Here is a 17,887-nt window from a genome sequence, read left to right on the forward strand (position 1 = left end):
TTGTCATATCCAGTGGCGCCCACACAGAAGGGCATTGTCGTCAGTTTGCAAATCTCTACAGAGAACAGCAGAAGTTACTGTAATCTCAGATCAGCAGAGGTTATAGAGTAGAGCAACAGCTTGTTTAAGAGCCCATCCTGCTGGCAATCTCACACGCTTCCTCACGGTCTGTGACCTTTGACCCCTGCAAATGTCCTTGTGAAAACACCCGCCTCCTGTGACTCACACCTGCAGCTATCACTCCGATTCACATTATGGGAAAGCTTTGCCTGTCAGAGATGACACTTTTAACATTTTTTGTCAAATATACACTACTAGACAAAAGTTTTTGAACACTAACATTTTCAATGTTTTTTTAAAGAAGTATCTTCTTCTCACTAAGCCTGCAGTACAATTTTTAAACATTTTTACTATTTAAAATAACTTTTTTTTCTATTTAAATATATTTTAAAAAGTAATTTATTCATACGATTTCAAAGCTGAATTTTTAGCATCATTACTCCAGACACATGATCCTTCAGAAATCATTCTAATATTCTGATTTGCTGCTTTTGTTATTATTATGTTGAAAACAGCTGAGTAGATTTTGTTTGAGGTTTCTTTGATGAATAGAAAGTTAAAAAAAACAGCATTTATCTGAAATAGAAATCTTTTCTAACATTATAAATGTCTTTATCATCACTGTTGGTCAATTTAAAGCATCCTTGCTAAATGAAAGTATTCATTTAATGTCATTCACCAAAAAAAAAAAAATAATATAAAAATTATACTGACTCCAAACTTTTGAATGGTATAGTGTATAATTTTACAAAAGTTTTTAATTTCAGATAATGCTGATTTTTGAATCTTTCAATTCATCAAAGAATCCTGAGAGAAATGTACTCAACTGTTTTAAATATTAATAATAATTAAAAAAAAACAGCAAATCAGCATATTAGAATGATTTCTGACGGATTATGTGACACTAAAGACTTTAGTAATGATGCTGAAAGCTTTGCTTTGATCACAAGAATAAATTACATTTTAAAATATATTCAAATATAAAACAGTTATTTTAAATTTTGCTGTTTAGCTGTGCTTCAGATTAAATAAATGCATACTTGCTGAGCAGAAGAGACTTCTTTAAAAAACATAAAAAAATCGTACTGTTCAAAAACTTTTGACTGGTAGTGCATACTTTACCAGTCATGTTAAATGGGTTGTGAACATCGTTTCGTGTTGAATTTGATTTTAAGGTTTAGAGTGATGGTGAAATATACTAATTTAAAAGTAATATTGCACTAAGAATGCCAGTCTGAGATCAATACATGCATTTGATGTGAACATAGTAAGGCTAATTCTCAAGTAATCCCCAGTTAATTCTCTGGTTTTGTTTAGAAGAACTGATCTGAAACCAGCAAAAAAGGTCACTAGCTTAGCACTGTAGGAAAGGATTGAGAGATCTCAAAGCAGATCAAGACATCAGTACAAACACAACCTGTCAACCATTTGTCTCAGCTCTTAGTTTGCAGTCAGATGGCAGTTCACTTGCACATTTGTAGCTGTAAAAAATAGTTGTTTTTTTGCACACCATCATGTTATGGATGAGTCAGTTTCTGAATCACATTTCCACACAATGTCTTCTCTTTGTTATAACAAATAATCAGAATATCAACATTCTGACCTTGTTTTCCACTATTCGTATTTCAAAGAATGCCTTTCTGTGAGAGTGCTGAGAAGTGGTTTCTGCAAAGACAGCTACCTGTCAAAAAGTTTAGACTCCTCCTTTGCAGGAGGCAGGCAGGCAGACCAACAGGCATCTACATGTCTGTGCGGGCACTTCACGGACTGAGGAGGTCATGTGACCTAATTCTTACTGCATGGTGCCGTAGTGAAGCCTCACAATTGGTGTCCCATCTGTTTCCTCTCTTTAGCACCTGGACTGTTGATCTGCTCCACTGGTGAGTCGTTTTCTTTGCGACTTTGTAAGTTTTTGTAAAAGTTTTGGCTTATAGGACTTCTGGGTCTTACAGAGTTTTCATTTCGCCATTGTTCCTTCCTCTTTTACAAAATATATAACGCGATCTTTTAATGTTGATTAAGCATATTTCAATTCTGTATTTTAAGATTGCGTAGTCTGCTGTGAAAAAGAAGTGGGGTGAGTGCATTTGTTGGAGTGTTGGCGCTGCTTATATAGCCTCAGGATCAGCGCTTTATCCATGCTGAGTTTTACTTGGAGCTGGAAGTTTGAAGAAATACCAGTAAGTTGATGCTTGGCAACAAGATTTTGCCTTTACTCAGTAGAACAGACTCTTTAGACTGCAAACTAATTTCTTAATTAGAAATTTTTCTCTAAAATAAGATACATTTATTTCAGTTGTAAGCATAAACCTTACTAAACTGTTACATATTTTTGCTTGCAACAAGTAAAAATTGCAGTATGTTTTAAAAAAACTCTTAATTTAAAATGTATGTAGTATAAGTAAATCAGTCCTGTTTTAAGGATGTGTAGTTTGGTTTATAACTATTTTGGTAACATTTTACAATAAGGTTCATTAGTTAACAAGAACTAAGAATGAAGTTAATGCACTGTGAACTAACAAACAATGAACAATTGTATTTTTATTTACTAACATTAACAAAGATTAATAAACACTGTAATAAATGTATTGTTCGTTGTTTGATCATGTTAGTTAATACATTAACTAATGTTAACAAATGACACCTTTTATTGTAGTTACCACTATTTTAAGAAAAAAAAAAAAAATAGAGACAAGTACGTTTGTGAATTTAACTTGAACTTAATTGAACCTTGAACATTTGTTCTGGTGGAGGTTTGAATTTGCGTCTAACCCTCTGGCTGATTTGATGTATTCCTTGTAGGAACATGAACAAACTTGCTTTGAGGTGTGCAGACACTGTTCATAAGTATTCATGTTTGGGACATTGCATTTTTTTTTTCCTGAGCTGGGATAATCTTTTAACCTCCTCCCTCCAGGGCTGATAAGATATGAGCCTTGAAATCTGAATCTCTTTATGTTTGTGGCTGCTTCTGTGTGTGCAGATGTCTTGCATTGTAGTCTTTTATTATTTTCTGTTGTAGTAAAGGTTTCAGTTGAGTTGATTTGTAGTGTGATGAACCCTTTTAAACTAAGATTAACAAAGCCACAAACCATAGTGCAAACACTCTCACATTTAATAGGCAATGTTTTAAGAGACTGGAACGAGCTAGGCCTGAACTTTACAAGTATAAATTATGCCCATAGCTTTATTAGGCTAGCTGTTTATTGGATTTTAGTTTCTAAAAATTGTTGTTTGTGAGTTAGCGTGTCAATGTCTGGGTATGCATATGCATGCTCTTGTTGCATAGTGCAGTCATGCCAGTTTTCAGCATTCGAGACAGGCCATTCAGTGCTTTGTTGCATTGGCAGAGAAAGTAGGTCTGAGGTGGGGAATGCTGGTGCCTAGCAACAGGTAAAGACTGTCTCTCTAATTTGGCATTGGAGAACTAGAACATACAAGAGTTGAGCTTGGTTCAGGAGAGCAGAAGGATTGGCTAATGAATGATATTTTTTGCTATCACTCTTACTTGTGTTTTTTCGCAGGTTCATTCAGAATCCTTGAATGTCCCAGTTTCAAATGAAAAGTGTTTACATGCCATTTTAAAAAAACGGTTGAACTGTTTAATGGGACATAAATCTTTTAAAGTGCATGTAAACATGCAGTTGAGGTCAAAAGTTTATATGCTCCTTGAAGAAACTGCAATATGGTAATTATTTTACCAACAGTTTTACAAAATGCATGTTATTTTTTATTTAGTACTGATCTGAGTAAGACATTTCACATAAAAGATGTTTACACAGTCCATGAAAGAAAATAATTGTTGAATTTATAAAAATAACCCTATTCAAAAATTTACAAACCTGTTGTTACCTGAATGATCCACAGCTGTTTGTTTTAGTTTAGTAATGAGTCCCTTGTTTGTCCTGAACAGTTAAACTGCCCGCTTTTCTTTCGAAAAGTCCTTTATGTCCCACAAATTCTTTGGTTTTTCAGCATTTTTGTGTATTTGAACCCTTTAATAATGACTGTATGATTTGAGATCCATCTTTTCACACTGAGGACAACTGAGGAACTCATATGCAACTATTACAGAAGATTCAAAAGCTCACTGATGCTCCACAAAGAAAATGCATGCATTAAAAGCAGGGGGGTGAAAACTTTTTGAAATCGAATATCAGGGTAAATTGAACTTATTTTCCAGGAAACATTTAAGTAGCTTCTGAAGGACAGTACTAAATGGACAAAATATACGAAAATAAAATAAGAAAAATGTACACATCTTCATTCTGTTCAAAAGTTTACACCCCTGGCTCTTAATGCATGTTTTTTCCTTCTGGAGCATCAGTGAGAATTTGAACTTTGTGTAATAGAATAAAATAATTAACATTTTACAGATTCTGCAAGGTGTATGTTAATTTTTGACGTCAACTTTACTTACTGAGTTAAGATCTATAATCTGAATCTGGTTAGTAGTCAAATTGTTAGCGGTTAAGAAGTAGGGGTATTGCACAAATTTATTCAAGCTGTTCTTTGACTTTGTTGTGACCTAAAAAGAAATTGATTCTTCAGTAACCCCATTGTTTCTGAAACTAGATCCATTTGGTTCTAGTGCAAAACTCTCGGACTGAAATTATTTTTGTGTAGTCACTCGCACCTCTTCTCATAAAATATTAATACATCTACATTGTTTACATTGTTTACGTGGTTTGCACTCTCTACCATGTGCCCTTACTTGTATATTGTGTTTTTCATTTTATATATTATGCTTATTTGTATTTATTTATATTTTTTAAGTTATGTATTTAATGTTACTGTTTGTATTTAATGTTTCTTGTATGCACCATGGGTCTGAGAGTAACGCAATTTCAATTCTCTGTATGTCCTGTACATATGGCAGAATTGACAATAAAGTTGACTTTGACTTTGACATCTGTATTAAATTGAAAGCGTAGCATGTTGAAAGAGAGTGGATGTTTGTGAATGCATGCTTACGAATTGAGGTTGATTGGAATCTGCCTCTTTCCTGTTAGTGGAAATGTCTTTCAGTCATTTCTTGATTTGGACAAAAACAATCCAATCATTGTGACTTAAGTTGCAGAAATAGGCTGAAAAGACCAAGGAGGTCATCCGTTTTCTAGTTTATAAGATTATGTTTGACTCGCATATATGGCATGTGCCTTTCTCCCTTCTCAATGCTCATCTAAAAGTGCCTTGTCTTCTTTTTTATTGATAGATTCTTCTGTGTGCCAAGAGGATGAAGTAATGAACATGGATTCATTCAACTGGACAGCAAACAACCAACACACTAATGGCCAATCTTATGTCACCTCCAACCGCTTTGCCAGCTGGGTTACTTTTGATGATGATGAGGACTCAGTTTTCCAACCTCCAGGGAGACAGTCTAATATAAAACTGGATAACCTCAACAATTCTCCTCTGCAAGATGCCAACAGCAACCTGATTTCCTCTTCCTTTTGTGGCCAAATGAAAGAGAGACACATCCTGGACTTGACCCCTGATGGCACCAATTCTGTCTTTGGCTTTAATAACACGCTATCAAACAACAGTGCCCCTTACAACAAGAAGAACCCTTTTCTGGATGATGAGCTCTCAAATCTACAACCTTCTCCTATTAACCCTTTCAGTGCCTATTTTGACAAAGCAGACCTGAATACATCCCAAGGCTTGTGTCAGGATGCACCAGATAGGTCTAGCTTCAGCTCACCATTCTTTGAGTATCAAGATGCTGATATCAAACGGGAATCTATTATGCTTTTCTCATCTACGAAAGACTCTGTAGTTGAAAAAGATAGTATCCCATCAGGCTTTCCTGTAGATGGTCTGGATCAGCTCAGAAATATTCACATATCTGACCCTGACTGTGACGGTAGTCCTACTCTTCCAGATGATTCAGTGGAGGTGGTTGAGTCTGATGATTCCACCTACGAACCAGACCATATGACTCCTCAGGAAGGCTGGCACATGCTCCTGCGCATCCCTGAGAAGAAGAACATCATGTCCTCACGTCACTGGGGACCAATATTTGTCAGGTTGACGAACAGCGGCCAGCTGCAACTTTTCTATGAGAAAGGGCTGGACAAGCCCTTTAAAGAGTTTCAGCTGAACTCCCAGCATGAGATATCTGAACCCAAGCTCCAGAATTATGACGAGAATGGCCGTGTTCATACCATCAGTGTAGACCATGTGGTTTACAAAGAGAAGAGGAAGATCCAGCCCAAGGTCACTATGGTTCATATGCCCATAAGAGAGCAAGTGGTGAAGCTTGGGACCACAAACTATGAGGACTTTTTAAGTTTTCATCATGCTCTGCAGGAGAGCCTCGTGAGCCTCTCGGTGGATCAAGAAGGTCTTAACTCGCCTACAGCTTACACTGAGGAGGAGATTCACGTGGAGGTGAGGGATAACTTCTATGGGATCGTCTCCAAAGGAGACAGTCGTATCTTGGAGCAGCTAGTTTTTACCCGTGTGAACATGCTAGCTTTCTTGAACGGATCTCCACCTTGCAGTATCGGAATCAATGATGTCAAGGTCAAAGGTAAAGAGGTGGTTTCTCGGCATGACATCATTCCCAACACAACGTCACGTTGGATTCAACTGCGGGATTGTCGACTGCATGAGTGCGCAGACCAGTTAGAGTTTGCAGAGTCCAGAGCCATTACGTTCAGCCCACCAGTTGGTCGTCGCTTTGAACTGCTGCGTTTCCGTACGCCGTTTGCCGAAAAAACCCTTCCCTTCACTCTGAGAACAGTGGCTTGCGTCAAGGGTGCGGAAGTGGAGGTGCAGTCTTGGCTGGTGATGTCAACTGGATTTTTATCCAATAGGGATCCTTTAACGTTAATACCATGTGAGAATGTTGCTATCCGTTACCCAATACCAGAAATTTGGGCAAAGAACTTTAAGCGGGAGAGTGTGACGGGAGAGAAGTCCCTGAAGGCTCGCTTCAATAAGGGAGCCAGTTTTGGTTCGACCAGCACGTCAGGGTCCGAACCGGCTATGAGGGTCACGCTGGGCACAGCAAAATATGAACAGGCCTTCAGGTCTGTGGTGTGGAGGATCAGTCGCCTGCCAGACAAGAACTCAGGTGGGAGCTTGATTTTGAGATGGCTATAATGTCAAATTGTGTAGAAACAGGAATTAACTTAAAGGATAAGATAACTCCAGAATACAATTTCCTGATAGTTTACTCACCTCTATGTCATCCAAGATTCATGTCTTTCTTTCTTTGGTTGAAAAGAAATTAAGGTTGTTGAGGAAAACATTCCAGAATTTTTCTCCGTATGGTGGACTTTAACAAGGACCAATGAGTTGAAGGTCCAAAGTGCAGTTTCAACACAGCTTCAAAGGGCTCTACATGATCCCAACCGAGGAATAAGGGTCTTATCTAGCAAAGCTATTGGTCATTTTATATATATAATATATTTTAGCCACAATTGCTCTGATTTTGATTTTTTGAAATTAAGGTTTTTGAGGAAAACATTCCAGGATTTTTCTACTTATAGTGGACTTCAATGGGGATCAATGGGTTGAAGGTCCAAATTGCAGTTTATTCACTAAATTATTTTCACTAAAAATTAGCATTTTTTTTGCATATTCAAACTGGTGTTGCCATCAAGATGAGCACAAAGCAATGCTGTTTGGCATCATTCGTCTCAAGAAAACTTTTTTTTTTTGTCATTCTCTTCAGTTCATTTTTGGAGAATTTATGCCAGTTCTGTGCTAAAGTTAAATTATATATATCTAGGCAGCTTAGGTCCAGTGGTTTAATTTACCTAAAAAAATCCTCTAGTAATTTGCATGAATTAATTATTTGCTTTAATATTGCATGCATTACATTAATAATAAAAAAAATGATATGCTCTGCGTCCATGACTTTATGCATTATGTACAGTAGTCACGTTGGAAAGATCACACGTGATGTATGCGGAAGTACCGACGCAGGGTTTACAAAGCGAACATACAAAAAAGGTAAAACAACGATGTTGGATGATTTTAAAGTTGGAGGAGAAAATTAAATTGAGTTTTTGGCCCTACTTTACCATTTTGAACCGAAATACACAGATGAAGAACTAACCATGCATGACCTTTCCAATTTGATTATGTAATGCATGAAATAGTCATTTAGAAAAGTCATTTAAAGCCCTTTGAAGCTGCATTGAAACTACAATTTGGGCCTTCAACCTGCTGATCCCCATTGAAGTCCACTATATAGAGAAAAATCCTGAAATGTTTTCCTCAAAAACCTTAATTTCTTTTCGACTGAACAAAGAAAGACATGAACATCTTGGATGTCATGGGAGTAAGTAAATTATCAGGAAATTTTAATTCAGGAGTGAACTTATCCTTTAAGAGTGCCTTGTTGTTCTGAAGTTTAAAAGTAGTTTAGGGTGTACTCACACTAGGCAGTTTGAACCGTGCCGGAGTGCGTTTGACCACCAAAGCGCGGTTCGTTTGACTAGTGTGAGTGCTCCGAACCGTGCCCGGGCGCGGCTCGTTTAGCCGTCCCTGGCCCGCTTGGAAGAGGTGGGCCAGAGCACGGTTCAGTTGGACTCGGGCGCGGTTCGCATGCAGTGTGAGCGCTAACCGTGCTGGAGCACGGAACAGGACGCGTGACGTCGCGTTTTTGCGAGGTAATCAACATTTTTATAGTCCGTAATCAAAGCTGCAAAATCCTTGCTGCACTTCAGCTGGTACCTTGCAAACCTCCTCATACGAGCAGCACGATTGCGTGAAAATTTTTGTGCCACAAAGGCGATAGACCTGTTTAACAATAGGCTGTGGACCACCATGGAACAAACGACTCAAAATTACTATCCACAAAGTAAACAGAGCGATGGACTAAATGGCGTTCAGCGAGAGCGCCGCTCTTTCTGTTTATCAGAGAAGGGTCTGGCTGCAGACCGTGGATGCGAGTGGAGCTCCACTCAAGAGCGGAAATACGTCACCTCCACTTCCGACGCACATTACGCCATATTGGTCCGGGCAAAATTTTAAGACATTGCATATTTAAAACTTATTGTTTAATCTTTCGTTTTGTATTATTTATAGTTACATATACATGCACGTAATATTTACATTTTCTGTACATTTTATCGTTAAAACGTTTACCGTGGCAAATTATATATGTATATAATTATATATTTTAGAAAGTAAACAGTAGATCTATAATATCACTGGACATTAAATGAGAAGTTAATTTATTAAACATCTTAATCACAATTTGTATTTTAAACAAAATAACAACATGTACATATCACAGTAAAATAATGTTTTCCACAATGTTTAATTTAATTCCTTTATTTCAGACTCTTAGGTCCATATCAACAAAAGTAACAAAATATAGATAATACATAAGATAATACAAACATAAAATACACATACCTCAACACCTTTGAAAAACACACAAACATTCATGCCAACACTTTCGATACCAGAAGTACTTAGGATCACTTAATTTAAGGGTTACTTAGAAATTTTTTTATTTAATTTCTAGAATTATTAAATAGCACATACAATTGCAAATATTTTATTCCTTAACAAAGCGTGAATATTATTATATACCAAAACATAGGTATATTGCCGCCTTACAGGTGGTGTCGAAGCCGAGAAATCCATCTTTAAATCATGCATTATTTCTAATTTGGAAGCAGGAAAAATCCTAATTTCAAGTTGTCTGCAAGGCAGCATTGCGCCTATGTAAACTTTCACAAAACTAACATTGAAATTTCACAAGTAGTTTTGTTATGATATGATAACCTCGTTGTAACTCGCTAATGTAGCGATGCTAAATTATAGTGACTGCTTCCTATTCTGATTCAAAGAAAGCAAACCTCTTGGGCAGGTTTTAAGTGTCATTTACCATAATATGAATAAATAGTAGTTTTGCGCATGGTCATTTTGTAGTAATCCCCACTTCACAAGCACTTATAATTAATAAAATTATTAGTCAATATTCTTAATTTATTTTGATCATATGCATACATGAACCATGCTTATACTTTTATAAGTTTATTTACAGATTAATTCATTTATACCTTGTGTAAGTAAAATTAAAATTCTATTTGTTTATTTCTTATGGTTTTCGTATCACAAATTGAATTATTTTATGAAACTGTGTAAAAATCGCTTGGACATCTGGGACGCGAAAGCAACTTTTTCCACCTTTGACTGCAAGATGTCATTAGTGTGCAACGTGTTGAAAAGCTTCGAGTAATGTACCTTTTTACGATACACTTAAGGGGAAAGCCTCAGTGCTTCGAAAAGCTTAATTTTCCCATCACTACTAAATTAATAGGCTACAATAAAAAATAAAATTACCTGAATTAAAGTGCGCGACGCCATTTTGATTTTAGTGGAGATGACGTCTTTCCGGTTTGAGGGTGGACGTGACGTATTTCCGGTGGAGCTCCACTCGCTGTATGTCTGCAGCCAGGTCCTCTTGGTTTATCCTGAAACCGTCACACCATAATGACGTAAGCGTGCTCAGGCACGAATGGCCAGAGGGGGAGTGGGGAGGGGGGGACAATCGTACTCGAGCCCGGTTCACGGCAACCGTGCCTAGTGTGAGTACACCCTTAGAAGTCGAACAGTTTTTGTGTTTTCATAACCAATTATTGCTATCGCCTCTGAGTCCTCCTGCTCATCTTTAATTAAATTTTTTTGTCAGTTTATCGACCTACAAATTGAAATGGTTAGATATAGCATTAGCAAAGCATTGCCATGATACAGTTTCTACATTCAGGTCAAACTGACCTTGTTTTCCTCTGTTACTCTTATGCAATAGCATACGCAAATAGTTGTTTAAGAGCTGTTTTATTTTATCTGGCTCTTTCGTCACATGAATGTTAAATCGATCAAGTCAACCAACTTTTTCTTAGTGTCACTGTATAATGATTTGAATGGTGCTTTGTATGAAAGATTTTGAAATAATGCCAATATTTGAGAATGATACTCTTATTTGTGACCCTGGCACACAAAAACTTAAGTACTTAAGTTACGTAGTACATTTGTAGCAGTAGCCAAAAATACAGTGCATGGGTCAAAATTATATTTTTTTCTTTTATGCCAAAATCATTAGGGTATTAAGTTAAGATCATGTTCCATAAAGATATTTAGTAAATTTCCAACCATAAATATGTGACCCTGGACCACAAAACCAGTCTTAAGTCGCTGGGGTATATTTGTAGCAATAGCCAAAAATACATAGTATGGGTCAAAATTATTGATTTTTCTTTTATGCCAAAAATCATTAGGAAATTAAGTAAAGATCATGTTCCATGAAGATTTTTTGTAAAATTCCTACTGTAAACATATCAAAATGTAAATTTTGATTAGTAATATGCATTGTTAAGAACTTCATTTGGAGAACTTTAAAGGTGATTTTCTCAGTATTTAGATTTTTTTGCACCCTCAGATTCCAGATTTTCAAATAGATGTATCTCGGCCAAATATTGTCCTATCCTAACAAACCATACATCAATAGAAAACTTATTTATTGAGCTTTCATATGATGTATACATCTCAGTTTTGTAAAATTTAACCTTATGACTGGTTTTGTGGTCCAGGGTCACATATATCAAAACTTAATTTTTGATTAGTAATATGCATTGCTAAGAACTTCATTGGACAATTTTAAAAGTGATTTTCTCAGCATTTAGATTTTTTTGCACCCTCAGATTCCAGATTTTCAAATCAACCAAAAATCAATGGAAAGCTTATTTATTCAGCTTTCAGATGATGAATAAATCTCATTTTCGAAAAATTGACCCTTATGACTGGTTTTGTGCTCCAGGGTCACATAGTGTTTGTTTTTCACTATAGTCATGATAATAATATCAGTATAGTTAGCTGATTAAAGATTTTTTTTACATTTTGGTACTGCTGAATAAATCCTCACAAAACCCCAAATCACAATGCTGTGGTAAAAGCCATGCCTCTTAATGCAGTAATGACTCCCAAAGCAAGTGCAGCCGTGTAGAAATAATCTTTTATCCTGTTTGTTGATTTTCTGTTGTCATAGCGTTTGCATTGTGGCTAGTGCTGGTACTGTATTTTTTTTCTGTCAATGGCCAGTGCTTTAGGCTTTTCAGTAGTATCAGCAGGGATTCCCTCCTCCTGCATGAGTCTGATTGGTTAGACAAAGCTCAGGCTGTCAATATCTGTTAATTTACAGGCTTACCACCTGATATCCCTGAGCTTTACAGTTCAGTAAAATGAGCTTTTCCTCAAACGATTTTATCTCTCTATAAATTTCTCTCTTCTCTTAAGTAATATTTCAAAGAACATTTAGCAAAAAAAATAAGTTTGTTCATTATTTACTCACCCATATTACTTTTTTCCTTCTATCTTCTATAAAACACAAAGGACAAAAAGGCACTATATATATATATATATATATATATATATATATATATATATATATATATATATATATATATATATCTCAAAGTAGTTATTATGATTTGTGAGCTATATTTAAAGTCTTCTGAAGCCATGAGCAACATTACAAGATATTTACATCATGTTTAGGTTTAAGTTTCACTAAATATTTGCATTTTTTTTTTTTGCATATTCAAAATTGTGTTGCCATAAAGACGAGCACAAACCAATGCTATCTGCCATCATTCGTCTCAAGAAAACTCTTTTTTGTCATTTTCCTCAGTTCATTTTTGTAGATTCGATGCAAGTCCTGTGCTAAAGTTAAATTCTACATATCTAGGCAGCTCATCTTTTACATAAAAGAACCTCTAGTAATTTGCATGAATTAATTATTTGCTTTAATATTGCATGCATTACGTTAATATTCTTGTGGATGTATTTTTTTTTTTTTTTTTTGCAGCACTGGGACATCCTCATACTTTCTACTGTCATTTGGAGCTGGGTTCGGATTGGGAGGTGCCGCCTAAATTTGAGTGCCTGGTGGAGGTTGAGTTTGACATGCCCTCTGCTTCTGCGTCCAAAGCCACCGTTCGCTCTCTGTCCGTGGGGGACAGAACTGACTTGAAGAAATGGATCACCTACAAATCACATTATTCTTATCAGGTATTCTGTCTCTGTGTGTGTGTGTGTGTGTGTGTGTGTGTGTGTGTGTGTGTGGGGAGGGTGAAGTAGCTGTGCCACCCTTTACTTAAGTTGTCCTTCAGGCAAATAGGAATGAGGTAAAGCTAATACACTTAAATATATTTCAGATATCTGCTTCAACTGAAAATTCACAATTTTTTGATTCACCCAAATTAGTGTGTGTAATATGTCATTAGGATATTCCAAATTAAAATAGAAACATAAATGATTTATTAATGCACAATCTTACCATGTCTTAAATTAAAATAAATATAGACATAAACTTTTCATACATCATAATAATACTACATATATTTGTATATTAATACAGTTAGGTTTATATATACAGGTATAACTGTATATATTTATACAGTTAGGTTTTATATAAAATATAGAGACATATATAAAAAACACAAAAGCTTCTAAAATGACAAACAACACAACACAATAACTAAAACAAATAAAAAATACAAAAAAATTACTAAAATATTAATAAAAATTATAAAAAGAACTGATTAAAAATATTATTTTATGATATATATTAATTAATGCAACTTTAATATTATCTCAATGATACTAAAATAAACTTGCCATACACCATAATAATATATATACATATATTTTACATATACATTTATTTTAACCTAACTGTATATATTTATACAGTTAGTTTTTATATAAACTATATTTTAAAAATGTACCAAAATTAATACTAAATGACCAAAAATTATAAAAAAATAAGTTACTAAAAAAAGTAAAATAATATTATAAAATTATAAAAAGAAATGATTCAAACTATTATTTTATTACATATATTAATTAATATTAACTTTAATAGCATCTCGATGATAATAAAATAAACTTGCAATATATTTATATTTTATTCATTCATTCATTTTTTTAATTTAAAAAAAGTTAAATTTGTTTAAAAAAATACTACAGTTACAAAAAAATGACTACATAATAAATTGCAAAAAATAAGTTGCAAAATTTTTTTTAAATAAAAACTAATTATAAATAGAAGAATTCAAAATATATTTTTTTATTACATATTAATTTTTTTATTTGTTAAAAAATACTAAAATTACAAATTAAATAAAATAAAGTTACTAAAAAATAAAAATAAAAACTAATTATAAATAGAACTGATTCAAAATATAATTGTATTACATATATGAATTAATAGAACTTTAATAGCATCTCGATGATACTAAAATTAACTTGCAATATATTTATACAGTTAAGTTTTATATCATATATATAGACATTAAAACACAAAATTTCAAAAATGAATTTGAAAAAAAAAAAAAAAAAAAAAAAAAAAATATATATATATATATATATATAACATTTTTTTTTTTTTTAAATAAAATAGAAGAAACTAACATTTTCAATTCATCAAAATATCCACCATTAGTTACTTTAGTGTATTTGCACCCAAAAATTTTAAGGATTTATGCTGATATCGTCCAAAACCACACTTTACTAGGGGTGTTCCCAAACTTTTGGAGGGCAGTGTATATTTTAACCTAACTGTGTATGTTTAAAGTAAAATAGATATATTTTATATAGAATAAATTTGCTTTTGTTTATGATTAATATCTTCATGTCGTACAGCTTCACTTTTCTCATGCTCAGTCACAAGAAACTGTATATGATTGGTGCTTACTAAAAATTATATATGGTCAAATGACAAAAATTCTGCACAGTTTGCTACATTAAGGGATGAGTCATCATACCCACCGACACACCTTACCCCACTCTCCCCTAAATCTGTTAGTGCAGTGATTACAGCTATGTATTATACAGCGTTATATGTTATCCACCTGTCCTCACCCTAAAAATGACTCTTTAGAAAACCGGTCATTTAATTTGCTTATTGAGTGGCGATTTTCAAACCCTTCGGGCGGGTCTAAACTAAATGTCATGTACCCTGTGACAAAGCCACTGAAAGACAAGTTGTCACCCTCAAGCAACCCGCTGTGTCAGCTGCCAGAGCTTGTTTTCCCTACTGCATTCCAAACATGTCATTAAGGTGGCTGGAGCTGTTTTCTACAAACATCTGTTCCCATTACTGTTCAGCAGCCACAGGGAGTGATTCATCACCGAGCAGAGGTGCGCAACAAACAGCAGGGTGGCAGAAACAAGATGTAAAACTCTGCCTGTAACCTCAGTATAGGAATGACAGAGAGAAACCTGCTGATGGAGCATCTTGCTGTATATGATAAATGCAGCATAGCTGTGGCGCAGGACAGTTGCAGCAGGTGTCTGAACCTCAGGGAGGTCAGTTATAGGCAGATTGATTTGGGATGAGGATGTGGAAACAGGTGAGGCTTGAGATTAGGTTTGTTATGTTTACAGTAGGTTATTACTCCCAGATTTCTTTCGTAGTGAGTGACTGCCTCCTTGTGGCTAATGTTTGCTACTACTTGACTACTCACTTGCACTTTTCTGTTGTCCTGTAGGTGGCAGTGGAGCAGAAGAATGAGGGCACTGTGGACAGTCCTCAGAAGGAGCAACCAGGCCAGTGCACTCAACAGTGAGGAACCATGATGAGAGGGAGGCTTATGGCTTGCACTTGTTGAACAAGAGAAAGTTCAACTCTAAACTGGGGTAGTCTTCGTTTACATTTGCTCATTTGGACTTTTTATTTTTCTTAAATTCGGTAATAATATGCAAAAAGGATAACTTAAAACACTACAGTATATTTCCAGATCTCCACATATTGTAAGAATATGATTTGCTATTGCAGCAAAGAGCTTTCACGTAGCGAATAACTCGCAATCATCTCATAAGTAATCATTTTTGCAGAAAACGATGCAGCTGTCGTGGTTTGTCCTGACTGCAGATATCACACAAATGTTGTGTAAATTTTTCTGTATATTTTGGCCTATGAAGAGTCATTTGTGTAGTGTTACCACGTTAATTTTCTTGCTATTTAACTTTGTACAGAGGATAACGAGGGACATTTCAGACATTTCGTTTTAAATTCGAAGACTTACTCATTTCTAATTAAAGTTAAAGAATACAAGCTAGTAAAACAAAAGGTACCAGTAATTCAAATGGTTTACTTTCGATTTGTGTTTGTTCGTCTTTTATGAATATTTATTAGAACAACAAAAATTCCAATTGAAAATATCATTCGCATTCAATTAATTTTGTTTGCCACACACAGATAATTAAGTCTTAAAGCATAGTGCTGCAGTAAGGAAAGTGATCATGAATGTCAAATACCGCGTGCTTTGCATATCTTGATAAGTTTTTTTTTAACTGAGTTTAACAATTAAGTAGGTTCAATAGTAGTGTCATAATTACTAAAGAGGGCTTAAACTGTTAAACTAGCAAGTACTACTGTAATTTTTCTTTACAATTCTTTTTTAGGTTTATGTACTGTTCATTTGACTACAGTAATTGTTGTTGCCACTTTTACTGATAAAAATGATATTTAAGATAACATTTCCCAAATAATATTTGTGCATTTTAGTTGCATTCTTTGGTTTTGGGAGTTGCAGGTGCTTTGATTGTTCGCTGCACAAACCTAGTACTAATCGAGAATAATTTTGAAAATGCCAATGTATGTTTTAATCATAATTAAAATTATTATGATTTAAAATTGTTCTGTTTTGTCCTGTAGCACAGAGGAAACCGCTTAGAAGAAATATCAATTGCCTCATGATCTCACACTAGTGTTACACTGAAAATAAAAAATGCTAAAAATAATATGGTTGGCTTTTCTAATTTGGCTTTACGTTGAGTACACTGACAAAATTCCTAAAAAAAAATATTTTTAATGCAATATTTGAATGCTTCTGTTAGTACCCGATACTGGACAAAGGAATATTTTGCTATAGTGTCCTCAAATGCATAGGGTTTATTATGTCTTAAAGAGTTTTTATTTTGTTTCAGGAATGATTGATTGTTTTGTTTCTTTGTTGGATTTCTTTGTTCATGTTTGGGAATTATGTATAAATAAAAAATGAAAGATATCTAACAATATTAATTTAATGCTGTTAGATTTTTATTATCGTCTTTCTCATAGTTGTCATTCCACTAACTTCAATCACTCAGTCAATCAATCATGTTTCAGCTGGATGGCATGCCTAAAATAAAGTATGTTTGAATTGGGAAAAAAAATCATTCAAAAACCAAAAAGTTCTCACTTTAGAAATTACCTTATATTTTGATGTTGTCGATGTGTATGATTTTTGTTTTTAAGAGTTTGAAAAGACAACATTTGCTCATTTGCTATATGATTTTATTATTAGAACATGAACATTAACTTTTTAGTCAAATGCATGGACCACACAACCAGTTATAAGTCATAGGAGGAGAATGCCTACACTTTTACATGTAAGTATATACATTATTAAATTTATATATTTTTGTATTTACACTTGAAGTCAAAAGTTTACATACACCTTGCAGATTCTGCAAAATGTTAATTTTTACCAAAGTAAGAGGGATCATATAAAATGCATGTTGTTTTTTATTTAGTACTCCCCTGAATAAGATTTCACGTTAAAGGCATTTACATATAGTTCACAAGAGAAAATAATACTTGAAATTCTTAATACTTCTTAATACTGTGTTGTTACCTGAATGATCTACAGCAGCTTTTTTTTAAATAGTGATAGTTCATTTGTTTTAGGTCACTTGTTTGTCCTGAACATTTGTAGGACAATTTTGAAGAGTTTTTGACCTACCCTAACTGTCTTGATCCAGAATACACAGCGTACATGCAGAGCTGTATCTAGACAAGATGTAGACA

At 34.4% G+C, this 17,887-nt stretch overlaps 1 protein-coding gene across 4 annotated transcripts in view; it reads left to right on the forward strand.

The window, feature by feature from the left end:
• The window catches only part of ston2 (stonin 2), a 39,745-nt gene extending 22,626 nt beyond the window's left edge, over window positions 1-17,119 (forward strand). For 2 of the 4 annotated variants that reach the window (XM_073826860.1, XM_073826861.1), the window contains 3 exons: window positions 5,276-7,144; window positions 12,899-13,101; window positions 15,585-17,119. In XM_073826860.1, coding sequence (XP_073682961.1) covers window positions 5,276-7,144; window positions 12,899-13,101; window positions 15,585-15,662 — 2,150 coding nt within the window. In that variant the 3' untranslated portion in view covers window positions 15,663-17,119. Of the gene's footprint in view, window positions 1-1,813; window positions 1,941-2,116; window positions 2,241-5,275; window positions 7,145-12,898; window positions 13,102-15,584 lie in introns of those variants that run through there. The other 2 variants (XM_073826863.1, XM_073826862.1) reach the window with 2 other exon arrangements.
• Window positions 17,120-17,887: the final 768 nt, after the last annotated feature.

This window comes from Garra rufa, chromosome 21 (genome assembly GCF_049309525.1).
Source record: "Garra rufa chromosome 21, GarRuf1.0, whole genome shotgun sequence".
NCBI classification, from domain to species: domain Eukaryota; kingdom Metazoa; phylum Chordata; class Actinopteri; order Cypriniformes; family Cyprinidae; genus Garra; species Garra rufa.